The sequence below is a fragment of the Pongo abelii genome, chromosome 14 (genome assembly GCF_028885655.2).
Source record: "Pongo abelii isolate AG06213 chromosome 14, NHGRI_mPonAbe1-v2.0_pri, whole genome shotgun sequence".
NCBI lineage: Eukaryota > Metazoa > Chordata > Mammalia > Primates > Hominidae > Pongo > Pongo abelii.
The window spans coordinates 120,323,511-120,343,454 of NC_071999.2; the positions used below are offsets into that span (position 1 = coordinate 120,323,511).

Consider the following 19,944-nt stretch of genomic DNA (forward strand, 5'->3'; position numbering starts at 1 on the left):
TGACCCACCCACCCCAGCTCTTTTCCCGGGCCTGGGAAGGGCACATGGAGGGCAGAAAGGGCTTCCCTAAAGAAAACACAGAAATACACTTTATAAAACAAAATAAACTTAAAAACAAAGGCACTTAGCAAAAACGTAGTGGAAAGTGTTTTTTCCTTTCCAGTCTTTCATTTTCACTCAGCATTTCCATAAACACATTCTTGGGTCCAAATGCTGAGAAACTCTTTCTCTAAATACTCGAGGAGCGCTGAATGGAGCAGGAAATGATGAAGGCAGAAAGGAATGCCACTGATTCCAGATGGATGGGACCAGCTGGGGAATTCAGGAAGCCGAACGGAGGTCCTGGAGACAATTGCTCACGCCTCTGAGGGCCGATCGCTCAGGATCCCCCAGCAGCAGCGAGAGAACCAGCAGGGCCCCCCCTCCTCTCTCCAGCCAGGTGTTGATCAGGGCCCCCCTCCTCTCTCCAGCCAGGTGTTGATCAGGCCCCCCCCCCAGCCAGGCATCGATCAGGGCCCCCCCTCCTCTCTCCAGCCAGGCGTCGATCAGGGCCCCCCCTCCTCTCTCCAGCCAGGCGTCGATCAGGGCCCCCCCTCCTCTCTCCAGCCAGGCATCGATCAGGGCCCCCCCTCCTCCAGCCAGGTGTTGATCAGGGCCCCCCCCCTCCAGCCAGGCATCGATCAGAGCACCCCCTCCTCTCTCCAGCCAGGTGTTGATCAGGGCCCCCCCCCCTCCAGCCAGGCGTCGATCAGGGCCCCCCCTCCTCTCCAGCCAGGCATCGATCAGGGCCCCCCCCTCCAGCCAGGCATCGATCAGGGCCCCCCCCACTCCAGCCAGGTGTCGATCAGGGCCCCCCCTCCTCTCTCCAGCCAGGCGTCGATCAGGGCCCCCCTCCTCTCTCCAGCCAGGCATCGATCAGGGCCCCCCCCCCAGCCAGGCATCGATCAGGGCCCCCCCCACTCCAGCCAGGTGTCGATCAGGGCCCCCCCTCCTCTCTCCAGCCAGGCGTCGATCAGGGCCCCCTCCTCTCTCCAGCCAGGTGTTGATCAGGGCCCCCCCCCCAGCCAGGCATCGATCAGGGCACCCCCTCCTCTCTCCAGCCAGGCGTCGATCAGGGCCCCCTCCTCTCTCCAGCCAGGTGTTGATCAGGGCCCCCCCTCCAGCCAGGCATCGATCAGGGCACCCCCTCCTCTCTCCAGCCAGGCGTTGATCAGGGCACCCCCTCCTCTCTCCAGCCAGGCGTCGATCAGGGCCCCCTCCTCTCTCCAGCCAGGTGTTGATCAGGGCTCCCCTCCTCTCTCCAGCCAGGCATCGATCAGGGCACCCCCTCCTCTCTCCAGCCAGGCGTCGATCAGGGCCCCCCTCCTCTCTCCAGCCAGGTGTTGATCAGGGACCCCCCCCAGCCAGGCATCGATCAGGGCACCCCCTCCTCTCTCCAGCCAGGCGTCGATCAGGGCCCCCCCTCCTCTCCAGCCAGGCGTCGATCAGGGCCCCCCCTCTCTCCAGCCAGGCGTCGATCAGGGCCCCCCCTCTCTCCAGCCAGGCGTCGATCAGGGCCCCCCCACTCCAGCCAGGTGTCGATCAGGGCCCCCCCTCCTCTCTCCAGCCAGGCGTCGATCAGGGCCCCCCCTCCTCTCCAGCCAGGCATCGATCAGGGCCCCCCCACTCCAGCCAGGCGTCGATCAGGGCCCCCCCTCTCTCCAGCCAGGCGTCGATCAGGGCCCCTCCTCTCTCCAGCCAGGCGTCGATGCCGTTCGAGGGGTCTGGACCAACGAGCCCTGGTGGAGAACAATCCCCACAGAGAATTCCGTGTGACCCTGCCCCACAGATAACACGGAAAGGGACTTTTCATCATCAGAACCTACTGATCTAGAAGTGATCAAACACTCTCTTCTTCTGACTTCCTATCACCAGGCACGGGTGAGGAGGAACACCAGTAATTTCTTACTAATTACAGCTCAAGCACCAATGTTTGTCCACTGTTTTCTTCTCACACAGATCTAAGAGGATCAAGTTTATTCCCAGAATAACATCTGTCTCATTTGAATTCCAGTGTGCTTCCCTGAGTGGCACAGCCGAGCTAGTCTTGGGCTCTGGAACAGTCCAAAGATTGGGGACTCCCCTGTAACACGCAGCCACCTAAGAGAACAGATCAGTGACAAGTAGGGGAAAAAGCTATTAGGAAAAAGAACAACTTGTGGGCCTAAAAACAAGACGTTTCTTATACAAATACAAAATATTAGAAAATCGCACAGCAGTTGCCAGAAAAGATCTCAAGTTGTGGAAAGTAGAAAGGCAGGTGCATCCCAGCACTGCGGCCGGGGGCAGGAGGCCACCCGCGGGGCATTCAGACCCTGGTGCCCCAAACACATCCCGCCGAGCCTCCTGGGACCAGGCCCCTGAGAGCCACGGGGCTGTCTGGAGAGTGTCCCCAGCCTCAGCCACATGGGGTAGAATAAAAATGATTAAGAACTGCTTGAGAAGTTTTAAACTCCATGCATCCTACTCAGCACAGATTGGCCTGTTTCTTCTGCCACGGATCTTGGCTAAAGGAAAAGCTGGCAGAAGCCCACTGGAGCCTCCCTTACTTCCACCCAACACTGCACATCAAGCCGTGCGACCCTGCCCCAAACGGTCCCAGGGTCATGGGTGTGCATACGTGTGCAGTGTGTGCAAGCATGTCACAAGAGGAGGCCTCCGAGGAACATAAGGATGCGGACTCCTCCCTCAGCCTGAACCTCTGCCTCTCAGGCACAGCTCGACCTTCGACCTTCGGCTTCCCCAGGGAAAGACTTTGAACACTTCACTCCTCTGTAGCCCTGAGGACGCGGGCGGCCAGACCAGTCCCTGAGTGCAGCAGCATGGCCGTGTGAGTTTATGGCCCATTGCACTAGCCCTGTACAGTGAATGAGATACTAGTTGTTTACAGCTGTGAGCATGCACAGCCCCCCCGCACGCTCAGGAAGGAGCTTCTCGGAATCTCTCTCCTGCCTCGCACCATGCAGCCGGGCTAGCAGAGCAGGTTTGTGGGCCGAGTACAGGAGCCTGCTCCCACTGTCGCTGCAGGTGACTGGCTGAGGGGCACATAGGGCCCAGAGGCTCCTACCTCTAGCCACCTAAACTAATGAAGAGTCCAGCCTGTGGGGCCCACCGCAAATCCCAGAATCTCAGCAGTCAGTCTTGGACATTTGTTGTCGGGGAGGGAGAGGATCTGGGAGGCCAGGCGTCCCTTCCAGGCTGCACAGCGGGCCACGGTGGCAGAGCTTCCCCAGGCTGCTCCAGCCTCCAGGGCCCCTCGGCAGTCAGCCCCACCCCCGGCCAGCAAGGCTTCCTGAGAAGGCTGAGCTTGGCAGCTACAGACTGGGGGGATCTGGAATTCCCCAGAAAAGCCTTCATCCCAAAGGCCATGGGAAAACCAGCCCTGTTGGAGGATCCCACCCTGACCTCGGAGGAGAGTCCAGCACGGCCAGTCCCCTGGGCTCTGCACGCAAATGGTTTTCCCAGAACCGGTTCCTCTTCCTGAATCTCTGCTAATGGCCCTGTCCACCAGTCTGACCCCAGCCTTGGAAACCCCCATGCAGCCTGGGCCAGAATGAAGTAGGCGCCCAGAGGCTCAGGGCGCTTGGGGCCGAACCACCCCCAGCTCCACCGCCTCCTTCCTGCCCCGAGCCGTGCCTTCCCCTGCTGGGTGGGCTTGCTCTGCATCTGGGAGCACCTGGGCCTGGGGGTGCAGGCGGGTTCACCCCTGCCCATTGGAGGGAAATGTTCTGACGTGGAAGCAGAGGGCGCAGCATTCAGGAGAACCAGTGGGGCCTCCACACAGGGCCACGTAGCTAGGAAGGGGGTCTCTGGCAGGTCGGCCCCGCGTGAGGCACGCAGCTAGGAAGGGGGTCTCCGGCAGGTCGGCCCCGAGTGAGGCACGCAGCTAGGAAGGGGGTGTCCGGCAGGTCAACCCCGAGTGAGGGACGCAGCTAGGAAGGGGGTCTCCGGCAGGTCGGCCCCGAGTGAGGGGGACGCTGCTAGGAAGCGGGTCTCCGGCTGGTCGGCCCTGAGTGAGGGAACGCAGCTAGGAAGGGGGTCTCCGGCAGGTCGGCCCCGAGTGAGGGAACGCAGCTAGGAAGGGGGTCTCCAGCAGGTCGGCCCCAGCCCTGACTCCAGGCCTCTGCGTCTCACTGCTGCCCAAAGCAAGGACCACTGGCTGCCGTGATAGCTGCCACAGTGCTGAGCAGGCCCAGCCAACGCTGCATGAGAAAGGGCTCTAGGAAGGAAAAGGCCGCGGCAGCACCCAGCCTCCTAGAAAGGGATTCCACGAGCCACAAAGGTGCCGGGGCTGTGGTCATCAGAGTCCACCACAAGACAACCTTCCCGGGTCCCTACACCCTGGATGCAGCTTCGGTGCGTGCCCGGCATGGAGATGCTCCTGCTGCCGGCATGGCTTTGGGGACAGCACTTTCCTCCTGGAGCCTCAGACGAGGGGGCAGGAAACACGTGTCCTGCACAGTGACCACCGGACGCCGAGGCAGCCGCCCCAGCAGCGGCCATGGGCTGAGGCTGGCCCTCAGGCTCCCAGAGCAATGGCTGCTCTGGGGAAGAGAACACACAGAAGTGACAAGATCAAGGCAAACTAGCTGCTCCAGCACCTCGAGGGTTTGGAGCCAAAACAAGAAAGCTCCAGAGCTGAAAAGAAGAGTGAAACCTTTTCCTTCAGAAGGAACACAGCTAAAGAGAAGATTTAGGGGTACATGCAAGGGCCCTCAGCTACTCTGTGCAGCCCCTCAAAGCAGGCAAAAGGCCAGGAATGAAACCTAACGCAGAAATGGGAACTGGCTCCAACGCCACACGAACAGCTGGCCTGGGCGATCACGCCCAATTCAGACCCAGGCTCCAGCTTGGAGACGACGAAGTCCAAAAACCAAACTCCAGGAAGACACAATAACAATCACCCCTAAGCTTTGTCAGGCATCCCAGAGAATCCTCCGTCCTACCCTGGGCACGCCACGAGCACCAGGCAGGGAGGGTGACTCTCAGCAAGGGGCTGAGGACTCTGGCCTATCCTGGGGTGAGGGAGGCACCCAGGGGCTGGGCCATGCGGGGCTGGGAGCCACGGCCCCCATGCATGTCCTGAGCGGACATCTGTCTGGTCAGTGGTCAGAAAAAGGATCCCCACAGTGTCTAGGAAAGACTCAGACCCCTTACCAACCTCTGGAGTTTTATCCTATGGGCAGTCAGGGCGAAGACGGATGATTCTTTACAGGTTGGAAATTATTCGGATAACATAAAAGAAACAATGTAAAGAGGAAAGAACAGGTGCAGGAGTCGTTCCTCGATCAATTCCAGGTCAAGGCACCGGTTTCTGTCCCCAGTGTGGCTCCTGTCTCCTGACCCAGCCCCCCGGCCCAGCCCCCAGGAGCCTGGCACGGTGTCTCTCGGGACCCAGGACACGTGGGTCAGCGCTGCAGCCGTTACTAGCTGTGTTGTGATACCAGCAGGGCACTGACTGTCCCCAGAAGGAACAAAACTGAGCCTTAAATTTGGGTGATTGTTCTAAATGTGGGATTCAAGCTTATTTGAAAACGAAAACTAAGAATGCCAAATTTCAGGGTGGCTAGAGCTATAGCCTGAGGAATCCAGCCCTGTCTGCAGAAACACACCTAATATTTTCAGACACTCATAGAACAAGGAACCACTATTTTTGAGAAAATACTCACAGAAAAACAAAATCTCCCAGACACTCTGATGCCGTTTGACCAATAACCCATGGGGAAAATCACTTCCGGGGATCCAGGCCCGATGAGGGGGTTCCCGGGCACCTCGGTGACTCTGAAACTCGCATCTACAGCAAAGCTTGAACGTTTGTAACTGTTCACTTTGGACTCTGCGTCACACCCAGAGAGACCCTGAACCATCTGTCGCAGGTGACGTAACCCTCAGTTCCCCTTCACCTGTGCCAGAGCCCCCCAGACACAAAGGCTGGAGCCCCAAAACCTGTCAGGGGCCTGTCAGGGGCCGGGGCCTCTCAGGGGCCAGCCACAACTGCACTCCGCCTGTCACTGCTGGACGCCCGCTGCGGCCTGACGGAGCCACTCCCTCACCTGTCCACACGCATTTCCCACACAGCACATCGTCTTGAATGAAGGCAAGTTATTTTCTTTCTCGGCCTTGGCGTCCTCCACAGCTGACACCGTTCTTGCAGTCTGTGAAGGGATGATTTCTAAGCTCCGCCTTTGTTCTTCACTCACTCACCCACCGTATACATAGTTGCACATTGATGCATAATAAACATATACTTGCTGCTACGGAAGGCCTTGTATTCCTGTTTCTCTTCCTACCACAGCACTCCTGCCATCCCACAGGTAATGCAATTAGCAGGCTGTGTAGGTCTTATCCCTGATCTGCGCACACTCATCTGATCTGTGTTTATCATTTTTCTAGGGGGTGGTGTTGGGCGCTCTCATTTTGCTTCTTTCGAATCCTATGCCGTGGAACTTCCTGCGAGTCATGTGGTTTGGCCTGGGCTTAATATGTTCCTTGAAAGCCACAGAGCAGCCCACGTGTGGATGCACATGACATAATCACCATTTCAGTTGGCAACTGCTCATTGGGCTGTTCTTGCATTGCTATAAAGAAACACCTGAGACTGGGTAATTCAAAATAAACGAGGTTTATTGGTCATGGTGCTGCAGGCTGTACAGGAAGTATGGAGGCATCTGCTTCTGGGGAGGCCTCGGGAAGCTTCCAGTCATGGCAGAAGGTGAAGGGGGAGCAGGTGTCTCACACGGCGAGAGCAGGGGCAAGAGCGCGAGGTGGGAGGTACCGCCGCACACTTTTAAACCACCGGATCTCGCGAGAACTCACTCACTATCGTGAGAACAGCACCAAGGGGATGGCGCTGAGCTGTTCATATAAATCCACCCCCAAGATCCAGTCGCTTCCCACCAGGCCCCACTTCCAACGACGGGGTGACAGTTCGACAGGAGATTGGTGGGAACACCCCAACTCCTCAACATTGCTTCTACTATTTGCTATTTGCTCACTCAGCCACTAGCCACAGGTGCTGCTGCAGTAGACGTGTCTGTTCATCGCCTTCACCTACGGTTCAAAGCTAGAAGCTCTGGTTGCACAGCAAGCCCCTCCTTTCCTGTGTGAACACAGACCCCTGCTCTGACCTGCGGCTGCATAAGACGATATGTGCTCAGTGAGCTGCCTCCCCGACCCCCAACCACAGTTCCACAACTGCTGTCCAACTTCGCACCCTCCAGAGGTACCAGCACCTGCTGTCCAACCTCGCATCCTCCAGAGGTACCAGCACCTGCTGTCCAACCTCGCACCCTCCAGAGGTACCGGCACCTGCTGTCCAACCTCGCACCCTCCAGAGGTACCGGCACCTGCTGTCCAACCTCGCACCCTCCAGAGGTACCGGCACCTGCTGTCCAACCTCGCACCCTCCAGAGGTACCGGCACCTGCGGGGCGTGACACTGCATCCCCATGGGACCCTTCTGTCAACCCATCGGCCAGAGGCCCATCCACACGTCCCACTGGCCCCTCCAGCTAAATTATCTGGGCCCCTCAAAGGCCAGGCCTTGCATCTCATAACACCAGCCCAACCCAAATGATTCCTTCCCTTCCTGAGACCTCACTCTCTCTTCAGGGGTAAGTTCAAAGCTACCCCTCCCAGACCCCCTCCAAGATGACAGCCAAAACCAAAGCCACCTCTCTCTTCAGGAGCAAGTTCAAAGCCATCCCTCCCAGACACCCAGATGACAGCCAAAACCAAAAACAAAAGCCACCTCTCCAGAGTGTGAGCTCTCCTGGATCTCACCACCCTCCTACTTATTAAAGTGTAGCTCTTTTTCAATTTATATATTTGCTTACATAGAAGTCCAATTCATTACAGACGAACAGATAGCTTCAAATTCTGCTAGAATAATACCTCCCATCTATGAAGATCTGAGCAGGGGAAGTGCCTGCGTGCATCTAAGTCCCATTAATCTCTGCAAAAGAAGGCCTTGGCCTCCACTTTCACAAACCAGGAAACCAAGGCAGAGAGAGGTTAGGGGTCATCTAAAATCAAAGAATCGTCAAGAAACGTGGCCAGCACGCAGTCTCGGGTGTCTGATTCCAAGTGGGTTCGCTACGCCCGCCTCTCCTCCGAGGGCCCCCAGGAGCTCTCCTCCTCACCAAGCCCCTCCCACCATCACTCAGCAGCCTTCACTTTCAAAACCTTAGCAGCCACCACTTTGCTTGTGGCTGTTTCCAGCCAATACGTCCATCTCCTTTTTAAACACATACACGTCTATGTTTAAAACATGACGCGCCACCTGCAAACACGGTGCCACAGCCTCAGGTAGACGCTGTTCATCCACTCTGTACCTGTGCGGTTCACGCGCTCATTAGCTCCAGATGCCTCATTTGCTTCCATTAGCTCCAAAGAAGCAAATCAAAGTGTTTTCCACCAATGCTAGATTCCCTTCCAGGAATGACACCCCCAGGGCTGCCTCCGGGGTCCACACTCTGCCCTCCAGTCCAGCACCCTGGCTGAGTCCACCTGCCAGGCACCATTTGCTCACACGCCTGAAGGCTGGATGGGTGGCTGTGGCCCTGCTTAAAGGATCACCTCTGCATCTCCAAACTGTCTTCCCAGCACACCCTGTGTCTTGGGCCTCCCAGGCCACTGTCCACCCACACAGACCAGCAGCCCCTTCCTTCCCTGCCTGAACACTGCCTGCCTCGTGTCCCTAAAGTCACCAACAAGTCTCTCTGTTCTCCAACTCTCCATGATTCCCCCCATTCAAATCCAAGATCACAGAGAAGAAACAGCTCTCTAAACTGACAGGCAGGCTGCAGTGGTAAGCACCTGTGTCCCAGCTACTCAGGAAGTTGAAGCAGGAAGATCCCTTGAGTCCTGGAGTTGGAGAGTTGGAGACCAGCCTGGGCAACATAGTGAGGCCCAGTCTCAAAGAAAAAAAAACTTAATGGACAATACTAAGTGGTGAGGAGAAGAACTCGGATCCCAGGAGCCCGTGGAGCTGGGCGGCTTGGGCCCAGATAAGTCCGTGGGTCTCGCTTTCTCCACCTCAGTGCTGTGGAGTTTCGAGAATTTAGATAAAATGAGATAATACATGGAAACGACCCCCTTAGCATCTGCATCCCGCCTCCACACCCACACATGCACAGGAAACCCACTCCCCTTTCCAGGCAAGGCCCGGGCCCCAGGCTGAACCTGCCCCTGCCGGAGCCCCTGCTGTTTCCCAGGTGCAGCCAAGCCCTGCACCTTCGTCCTCAGGGCTTAAAAATAGCACAGGCAGCTTAGCTGAGCTCGGTTAATAAAATATCCAAGTTAATTTTAGCATTAGGGGAATCTAGAATCTCTGATGCCAAGGCCCATGTGTGGCCACACGGCCCCTCCTTACACTGTCAGACAGACACGGGGAAAGCCACAGCGTGGCCAGTATCCCTCCCTCACATTCACAAAACCTCATTCTCTTACCTGAGTGAGCCCTAGCCCTGTGAAGACACTGTTGCTACTTTCACTTATTAAACAGACCATCACCTAATTTGATGCCTGGAACAGCCCTATGACCAGCGGCCTCCACCTCCCGTTAGGGAGTCCATCAGGCTGAGAGTGTCAGCTGCCACTTCTAGCAGAGCCGTGCCGGAGCCCTGACCTTCTAGCCCAGGAGCTGGGGCCAGGGAGGCACAGTCCAGGGGACCCTCCAGGCACCCCACTTGTCATTCTCTCTATTCTCACCCGGTGCCACCTCCTCCTGCTTCAGGTGGGATTCTGTTTGTGATCAGGAGAGGGATAGCTGGGGCTGGAGGCCGGCAGCCCCTGGCCCTCACTGCCCCACAGGCCTGCAGGCACCAGCGGTTCAATGTTGGGCCAGACCGGCCGTGGGTCTTCTTCATGGACAAGCTCCAGCCTCACAGGAAGGGAGCAAGAGCCCAGTGGAGCCACAGGCACTGCGCCCAGAGGAGAAAGAAGGGAGCGACCAAAGAGCCACAGAAGCCCCAGAGGGGAGCACACGGCAGGCCCGGCCTCCCATGGACGGCATTCCCAGGACGCTGACTGCCTCCAGCTCGACGGCAGGGTCACAGTGGTGCAAGAGCCTTTCCCACCCTGGATCGCAGGGCTGGCTTTTTTTTTTTTTTTTAACAGATTGAGAGAAACACCTTGTGTATTGCTCTTTATTGAACACATGTATCAAGATAAGGTGCCGCATTTAAAAACAAGCAGTAAGTATTGTGGAAACGGAAGACATCACTGCAAGGGGAGGAGGCACTACACGCCTTGGGGGCGGGGGCCCCAAAACAACGCCGTGGCCGTGGCGGAAGTGCCCTCCCTGTGGGTCCCTGACTCATGGAAAGTCAGAAGCACCGGCTTCCTCAAAGCAGCGATCACATAGGAAGTGTGGCTCAGTCATGCATGATACACAGACTCTACTGTGAAAGGTTAATGACTGTTTCCAAAGACACAGTGTTTAAGATGTTTAAGTGTACAGAAGGACATATCCAAAATGATTCCACAAAACTGAAATGCAGAAAACCAGATTCTTCAAGACAAAGACTCCAAATTGTTACCATCAAAGCACCTCACTTCTACGTGGCGCTCTCCTCTTATTACCTCACCTGCAAGAGCTGGAAGGACAAAGAAAGAGGAAGGGGAAGGAGGAAGAGATTCTTTCCATTTTTCCCAATTTCAACGTTTGAATGAGGCCACACACCACCACACATTTCAAAGCTATTTAAGAATTTAAATGGCCAATGCCCCTGTACCTTAAAAAAAAAGCTCCCAATCCCCCCCAAAATGTGCTGCCTTTTTTTCTTAGTAAGAGTAGTAGCAGAATTGCTTATGGTATAACTTTAGGGACAATTCTTGTTCTGGGAGTGAGGGGGCAGGGTGTTAACTTAACCCTGAACAACACTGCCTTGTACATTCCCACAGGATATAGTAGACAATAATTGCCTGCCTTTTGCAAACGGAAAAATGAGGTTATGAAGGGGAAGACACGGGCCCTGGGTCATGCAGCAAGTCACTGGCAGACTCGTGCAAATCCAGCATGCCTGGAGACAAGGCTCAGATGTGAATGACGGCGAGGGGCCCTCAAATCAACCACAGGGGCACCGTCTTGTCTGCACCTTCAAGACCGGGGACTCAGGCAGGGCAAGTCAGAGCCAAGGTTGGCCATGAATGTGGATTAAAGAAAGAGCCTGAGGAGCTCAGTGGCCCCCTGGCACCAGCGCCGCTCAGGGTCATCCTCTACTTCGCTTCTACAGATGGGCTTTCCGCTGGAGCCCCGGGGTGTCAGGCCAACAGCACAGTTACATGAGACTAACCCCAAACAAGCGCACCCACAGGTCACCCTCGGGGTCTCCAGCCCAGACTGCATCTCCACTCAAATGCAGGAGGTGCCCTGTCTCCCCAGCTACTTGGGGCACAGATACCCCTCAGGCAGCCGGCCCCACAGGTGACCTCTGGAGGGGAGAGGAAACGGGGACTTCTCGCTGCAGCCACATCCAGAGAGTTGGGCAGCTGGCATTTGGGCCTCTCTACCCATCCTCACTGCTGCTGCCCCTGGGAGGGTCAAAGGTTCAGATAATATCCAGGCCCCACGTGGGATTAGCAGCCTTAGCCTCAGCTGAGCCAGGGTTTCGCTGGCTTGTTTAAAGTGGAGCACAGACCCTGACCCAGTGGTGGCATCTCCAAACCTCCTTGTCTCGGAGGGATCCTCCAGGGGTGCCTGACCCCCACGCCTGTTGGAAGTGGGGCCGAGTGCCCGCAGGCTGGTGAAGGTGCCTTCTGGGACCTTCACACTCAGGGTCTGAGTGTCTGGTCTGAGACTCTGGTCTTCCCTCGCCCTCCTGCTCTACTTCCCATGCCTTCTGTAAAGTCCTGCCGTAGACTGAATTGTAGCCCTTCCTGGAGTACACAGCGACCACGCTGTGCCGGCTGTGGGCCCCCCACCCCCGAGCCGCAAAGCCCCAGGCCACCTCTGCCTGCTGCCTGGAGACCTCGCACTGCCCCACAGGGGCACCCGCCTCCAGCCCTCCTGCCCCCACTGAGGAAGCCCAGTGCTTCTCACACCTCTCGGACTCGCTCGCTGAACCAAGCAGCCTTGGCTGAAGGAAAGAGCAGCAAACTGACCCCCACGGGCCGCGACCTTTCCCCACCCAGGCAAGGCGACCTCAGACACTTCAGGGAGCGCCAACTCTGGCTCTCTTGTATGAAAGTGACAGCAGATTTAAACCACATTAACAGAAGAAATCCCTCCTCTCTGGACTACTCAAAGCGGAAGTGCCGCCACATCCTAGCTGCAGCGCTTCTGGGCCAAATATCAAGACAGTGTCTCAGCGATGATCCGCAAACCAAAATAAAGCCGACAGGAAACAGCCCGCTGGTTTAGGGGAGCTGGAATGCCTCCGGCAGCATCAAATGTCATCAACAACTGACACTCAGCCCGTTCCCGGAGGCCTCTTCACACGGGAAGAGGCTGGCTGCGAAGTGCGGCTCAGTGGGGGAGAAGGACCGTGGGGACCGCGACACTGCAGGCCCTGGAAGCCTCTCCAGCCTGAACCGCGCTGTGGTCCAGCACACTCATGGCATGAATATGCAACAGTCACTCCAGGAAACGGTCTTGCTCTGGGGGAGGGGGAGGACTTCCACATCACGCTCCCAAGATAAAACAACCAGGGAAAAGCAGATCCCTCCAGATAAACCAGAAGTCCAGAAACAGCCTCCTCTCCGGAAACGCCTCCCGGAGCCCACTTCAGAAGCTGCTGAAGCCCAGAGAAAAACCGCAGCCTCGCAGGCCCTGGCCGCCACCAGCTCGCCCGCCACTTCTCAGTGGAAGGGGACTTGGTGCCCATGGGTCCGGGGTCTCCCCGCCCCGCGGGAGCCCTCAGCCAGAACGCCCCACCAGCACACACGCACACATGCACACACACACACGTGTGCACACATGCACACACACAAACGCGCGCGCGCACACACACACCCACACACAAATACACACGCGCGCACACATGCATCCACACACAAATACGCACCCACACATGCACCCACAAACGCACGCGCACACACACCCACCCACACATGGACACACAAACACAGGCACACACAAACACGCGCGCACACAGGCACAGACGCGCGCGCACGGCAGCAGCAGCGCGCCCGGGCCTCACGCCCCTGGGGAGAGGCTTGAAGGAGCCTCCACATTCCCCGGAAAGGAAGTTTCTGGGCGCAGCGGAGAAAGGGAGATGCCGAGACCCCGACGTCAGTGGATTTGACACCTGAAGTGCAGGCGCCCAGACAGCCTCAGGCGCGCGCACTCCTGCAAACACGCGGGGCACACGCTCGGGCGCACACGCGGGGGCGCACACGCGGACAGACGTCCCTCGGCGCAGGGACCCCACCTCCTCCGCCGCTACCAGGGACCGGGGCCGCTCCGGGCGCAGAGGAGGCGCAGGGAGCCGCGTTCCCCCGGAGCCGACTCGACCCAGTCCGAGCCCCGGGGAGGCGGGGAGCTGGGGAGGGGCCGCGGCGCCGGACCAGCCGTTCTCCGGGGAGCGCGCCGCGCCTGGAGGGCGTCTCCGCCGGGGTCCCCAGCAAGGATCTGGGGAGGAGAGGCGGGCGCGGGAGAGGACAGGGTCGGGCCGGGGGGTCGGACGCGTCGCTGCCGGCGGACACTCACCGATCTTGATCTTCACGCTCTGGAAGACCCGGAGCCCCTCGTCCTCCACCGCCATGCTGCGCGTCCGCGCCCGCCGGGCCTCGCCCCGAAGCGCGCGCCGAGCCCGGGCAGCTCGGGCCGAGCAGGAGGAGCGGCGGCGCCGGAGCCCCGAGCGCGGCCGAGGGTCCGCCCGCCTGCAAGACCGCCAGTTGGCCGAGGGCGAGGGCGGGGACCGGGAGGCTCCGCCCGCGGCCCGGCCCCTGCTCCCAACTGGCCCGGGCCCTGCAGGGGCGGGGTTGGCAGGGACGGCGCTGGCGGGCGGCGGAGACCCGAGGGGCGCAGGGATCGGCTTCCCCCGAGGCCTCGGCCCCCGCCCCCGCCCCGCGGATTGGCCGCAGAGCGGAAGGGACCTCCGCGGGCTGCCTGGCGGAAGAGACGAAGGGAGGTCGCCGGCTCGGCCCGGGCCCGCTGAGCGGGGCTGAGCGAGGCTGAGCGATTCACTCGCGGACGAACTTTGCAAAGAGAAGTTCACGTACAAGGATCTGGCAGGGAGGAATCCCGCGCCCAGCTCCAGCTCCTGAGATGCGATCCGAAGGCACCTGCTGCAGACGCACGCGGGGGGCGGGGACACATGCACGCACACACAGCCGCCCACCCCAGACCCCCGGCATGGGCAGGTCCCCCAGTCCTCCTGCAGACCCCGTCATGGGCAGGTCCCCACCCCAGTCCCCCTTCAGACCCTGGCATGAGCAGATCCCCCCGCAGTTCCCCTGCAGACCCCGGCATGGGCAGGTCTCCCCACCCAGTCCCCCTGCAGACCCCGGCATGGGCAGGTCTCCCCACCCCAGTCCCCCTGCAGACCCTGGCATGGGCAGGTCCCCCCACCCAGTCCCCCTGCAGACCCCGGCATGAGCAGGTCCCCCCGCAGTCCCCCTGCAGACCCCAGCATGGGCAGGTCCCCCCACCCAGTCCCCCTGCAGACCCCAGCATGAGCAGGTCCCCTACCCCAGTCCTCCTGCAGACCCCGGCATGGGCAGGTCTCCCCACCCCAGTCCCCCTGCAGACCCCGGCATGGGCAGGTCCCCCCACCCCAGTCCCCCTGCAGACCCCGGCATGGGCAGGTCCCCCCACCCCAGTCCCCCTGCAGACCCCGGCATGGGCAGGTCCCCCCACCCAGTCCCCCTGCAGACCCCGGCATGGGCAGGTCTCCCCACCCAGTCCCCCTGCAGACCCCGGCATGGTCAGGTCTCCCCACCCCAGTCCCCCTGCAGACCCCGGCATGGGCAGGTCCCCCCACCCCAGTCCCCCTGCAGACCCCGGCATGGGCAGGTCCCCCCACCCCAGTCCCCCTGCAGACCCCGGCATGGGCAGGTCTCCCCACCCCAGTCCCCCTGCAGACCCCGGCATGGGCAGGTCCCCCCACCCCAGTCCCCCTGCAGACCCCGGCATGGGCAGGTCTCCCCACCCCAGTCCCCCTGCAGACCCCGGCATGGGCAGGTACCACCCTCACCTCCCTTTCTTCTGTCTCGAAGTCTCCTCCTCCCTGACCTCCTCTCTGAGGAGTATGTTTGTGTGTGTGTGTTCATGTAGGTGTGTGTATGAACTGAGACTCTACACTCCCTCCTCTATGTTACAAAACTTCATTGCACCCAGCGCCACACACACACCCTACACATATATACACACATACATACACCACACATATACTACATATACATATACATACACATAGACACCACACACATACTACACACATGTACACACATACATATACACACATATATGCACACCCTACATACATACACCACACATACACACACCACATATACATATATACACATGCACACTTATATTCATATACACACAACACAGACACCACACACATATACTACCCATACACATGCACAGACATAAACACACACTAAACATACATGCACACACCTATGTGAACATACACAAACACACACACACTGCATAGAGAGGAACAGGAGCTTCATGAAGATAGAGGCCTATTTTTTTCCACTGCCTATCTTCACCTCCTAAAAAGCAGTTCCATGCGTTGAAAGAATGAATGGCCTTTCTTCCCCTGACTGCTGGGAGCCTGCAACCACAGGGGCCTCTCTTGTCCTCAGCCCTTGCATGCCTGGTGCTTACCGGGGCCGAACAGGAGGTTAAGGTGGCACCCCTGGCTCCTCCAACCCAGAGCCTCTGTGCCTAGTGCTGGCCCTGGGTGGCATCTGCAGTGGGTGCTGTGGACGCCATCCACACCCCTGCTTTATGACGGAGACTGTACTCCCGTTTGGGGCCACTGGAAGCAAGCCGGCTCCTGTGTTTTTCCGAGGACCAGCGGAGTCCTCTGTGGTAGCCCAGCCACAAAGCTGCTTCTCTGCCATCCCTCCGCCCTCACAGGCCTGCTGATAAACTCAACGCAGATCTCGTTTTGGTGTTTGTTTCCAGGGGACAGCTGGGGTCAGGAGTGAATCTCCAGGCTGCAGCAGTGGCAGCCGGGACGGGAGCCCCTTGGAAGGAAATGCACTGGCAGTGGCAGGATCTCGGGTGCTGGAGAGTTTGGGAAAGTCGCAGATACATGGACTATGGAATCAGGTGGCTCATGTTGAGGGCAAGCTAATGAAAAGATCACCACCTGAAACAAGGGTGGCACATTAACGGGCCTCCTCAGTGCCACATAAGACACTCATCTCCTGTGACCAGAGGAAAACCAAAAAACTGGATCAGGGCCAGGACTTAACCGCGTAGAAGACAGAGCTCCAGAGAAGGCCAGGTGCTCAGTCACGGAAGGTACTGTTCCAGGGCTGGGTGCTCGGCCACGGAATGTGCTGTTCCAGGGCAGGTGCTCGGCCACGGAATGTGCTGTTCCAGGGCAGGTGCTCGGCCACGGAATGTGCTCTTCCACGGCAGGTGCTCGGCCTCAGAAGGTGCTGTTCCAGGGCTGGGTGCTCGGCCACGGAATGTGCTGTTCCAGGGCAGGTGCTCAGCCATGGAAGGTGCTGTTCCAGGGCAGGTGCTCGGCCTCAGAAGGTGCTGTTCCAGGGCTGGGTGCTCAGTCACGGAATGTGCTGTTCCAGGGCAGGTGCTCGGCCATGGAATGTGCTGTTCCAGGGTAGGTACTTGGCCATGGAATGTGCTGTTCCAGGGCAGGTGCTCGGCCTTGGAAGGTGCTGTTCCAGGGCAGGTGTTCGGCCATGGAAGGTGCTGTTCCAGGTTCAGGTGCTCGGCCTCAGAAGGTGCTGTTCCAGGGCAGGTGCTCAGACTTGGAAGGTGCTGTTCCAGGGCAGGTGCTCAGCCGTGGAAGGTGCTGTTCCAGGTTCAGGTGCTCAGACTCAGAAGGTGCTGTTCCAAGGTGCTGTACTAGGTCTGGGTGCTCAGACTCAGAAGGTGCTGTTCCAGGTCCGGGTGCTCAGCTTCAGAAGGTGCTGTTCCAGGTCTGGGTGCTCGGCCTCGGAAGGTGCTGTTCCAAGCTCTGGACCCTGACTGGGAAGAAGAGAGGCCCTGAGGCTTGCAATGGGGCCAGCTGAATGAATGCACTCAAAAATCTTGAATCCCAGATTCCTCTAAATCTTCTGGGCCTGAAGAGGTGTCACATTTCTCTCTGTTAAGGACAAATGCTGTTTCTGTGCTTGAAGACACTGCAGAGACCTCTGCAAGGCGACATGCCTGCCACCCACCTCCAGCTCAGCTCCTCCAGGTCAGCATCATTAAGCTGGAGAAGTGCTGAGGCTAAAAACTGAGGAAGAGACAGTCGGCCAAGGAGCTTCAGGACCCAAATGCATGCACCAGCATGAGCCAGGGGTAAATGCAGAACTAGAGCCAAAGAACATTGGATTCAGGGGAGGCAGAATGTAGAGTTAGATATTAGAATTCATTGACATGGGCGCATTCAATCATGATACAGGGTTTAGCACCTGGGAGGTGCTCCGTGCTGCTAGGATGACCTTTTCAACTTGTAAAATAAAGCAATGTCCCACATTAAGCAGCTGTCTGTCAGGATTGGAAAAGGCACTCCTGGGGTCCAGGCTCCCTGCACCGGCTGGTGGCCCAGGCCCAGACATCAGCAGGGCTGGAGCAGGGCTTCTCTGGTGCTCCTGCCGGTGGCTGAGGTGCACAGTCACCCTCTCCTCCTGGCAAAGGAGCACTCCTCTCCCAGTCATGAAGGAGAAAACACGCATCTCCCTGACTCACTCCTTAACCCAGCCACAAACTTCACTGGGTTAGCCTCAGTCCATTTCACTCCTACATCTCGAAACTGTGGTCCTCTTTATGATACCACAAGAACTTGGGGGGTGGACAGTCCCAGAGAAAAAGTTTGTGCTGCACAAATGGATGCTGGGCACAACCAGAGTGCCCCACAGATGGTCGACTCAGACCCCACGTGCATCTCTCCCCAGTCGGTCCCAAAACCCACCCTCAGTGCTTATCCAGGCACATCGGAGCAAGGTATCTGTATGTGTGGCCTCCAGCCCTCTGAGAAGCACAGGGGCTAAGCATACATCCAGGGCTCCCTCAACAAAACACAGCGCCACAGAGCTGCCCAAGCACCGGCCTTCTCACATTTGTGTTCTAAATGATGCATTTGGTCATTCGTTTTCTAAATTAGAAAGTTGTCCCTTAGAGCTGTGATAATAGGAAATAAAATATTGAGAGATGAAAGGAACAGACGATGACCCAATAGAAAATCTCTATAATTTATTCTTTTAATGACCTTGGTGTTACACTTTGCTGTCTTTGATATACTCTTCTGTTCACATATCAATCCATTGACAAGTGGACATTCATTCATTTCCAAAACAGTATTATTAGATCATATCTGAACAATCTACTTTCAAAGGATTTGAAGCCACATAAATGACCAGTACACAACGGAATAATTTTTGGAGGGTTCAAAGTAAGAACTGAAGGAAGAATGGTGGAATCAGGTATCTGAACCTGAAAGAGCCCATCCTGCCAGGTGCATCCCAAGGGGCTCACTGGGCCTGAATTCCAAATGGAGGCACGCGACCCTTTGCTGACTAGCAGTCACATGCTAGCTCTGCGTTCCCGGAAGTGTTGGAACTTTCATAGCTGTCTATTCATGCTGCCAGAATCAACCGAGGCCAGAAAAATCCCAATTTGCCCTCTGGACCAAACCAATAGACTGCTACCAGGCTCTACCAAACAGAACGAAGCAAGTCTGCCTCCCTTACCTGCATAAAGCCCAGAATGAGATCCTGGGCAGGGATTCCCTTGTGGAAGACAATCCCACCTTTCATCTCTGGAACACACCTTTGTTTTGTTCCAAAGGCAGCATCTCCCAGTTTGCAAACTGCTTGCTGGAATAACGTCTCTTTCCCTTTTTTTTTTTTTTTGAGATGGAGTTTCACTCTTGTTGCCCAGGCTGGAGTGCAATGGTGCAATCTCGGCACTTACCGCAACCTCCGCCTCCCAGGTTCAAGCAATTCTCCTGCCTCAGCCTCCCGAGTAGCTGGGATTACAGGCATGCACCACCACGCCCGGCTAATTTTGTATTTTTAGTAGAGACGGGACTTCTCCATGTTGAGGATGGTCTCGAACTCCTGACTTCAGGTGATCCACCCGCCTCAGCCTCCCAAAGTGCTGGGGTTACAGGCGTGAGCCACCGTGCCCAGCCCGTCTATTTCCTTTTAAAAGAAACTTTTTTAAGTGGATTTGTTGACACATCTAAGGTGAGAACAGCTGAACATAAAGCTCCACACTGAGCTTCCTGATAGCCAAGTTGAAAAGGGAAATATGGAAATATGAATCTTACACAAGTCACATTATCTAATAAAAGGAAGCGTGTCAGACTTTCAAGAAAGACAGTACTTTAGCCCACAAGGTAATACAAGAAATTTTTTAGGGAATTCTTTTCAAAAGGAATATTGGACAAGTTAGGGGAGGATGTTTTTAATCTCAAATGACACTACAGGGCCTAGAACATGGTAAATGCTCAATGAATGTTTGTTGAATGAATGTAGTAAAAATATAACATTAAATCATAACTCTCGCATAAAATTTATGTAGGCACTTAGAAGTCAAAGAAAGTAGCTTTCTAGTGACCTGTTGAGCTGCAGGAGAACACATTTGGAGAATCTAGAGAGATGAATAAATAGCCACCGAAGAGTCTTTCTCAAATATTAGTTGAGCCACACAACTGAGAGAAGCAGACAGGTCCACACCAAGGTTCCTGTGGATGCCGAGGCCTGGTGGTCTGTGTTGTTGATGGACAGGAGACCCAGTGCTCTGCTGGGCTTATCAACTACA

The 19,944-nt window shown here is 57.1% G+C and overlaps 1 protein-coding gene across 2 annotated transcripts in view; it reads right to left on the minus strand.

Annotated features, from left to right (window-relative positions):
• Window positions 1-13,897, minus strand: part of RASA3 (RAS p21 protein activator 3) — a 144,707-nt gene extending 130,810 nt beyond the window's left edge. The window contains exon 1 of one of the 2 annotated variants that reach the window (XM_054529318.2): window positions 13,690-13,897. In XM_054529318.2, coding sequence (XP_054385293.1) covers window positions 13,690-13,744 — 55 coding nt within the window. In that variant the 5' untranslated portion in view covers window positions 13,745-13,897. The remainder of the gene's footprint in view (window positions 1-13,689) is intronic. The other variant, XM_054529319.2, reaches the window with a different exon arrangement.
• Between the last annotated feature and the right edge of the window lie 6,047 nt (window positions 13,898-19,944).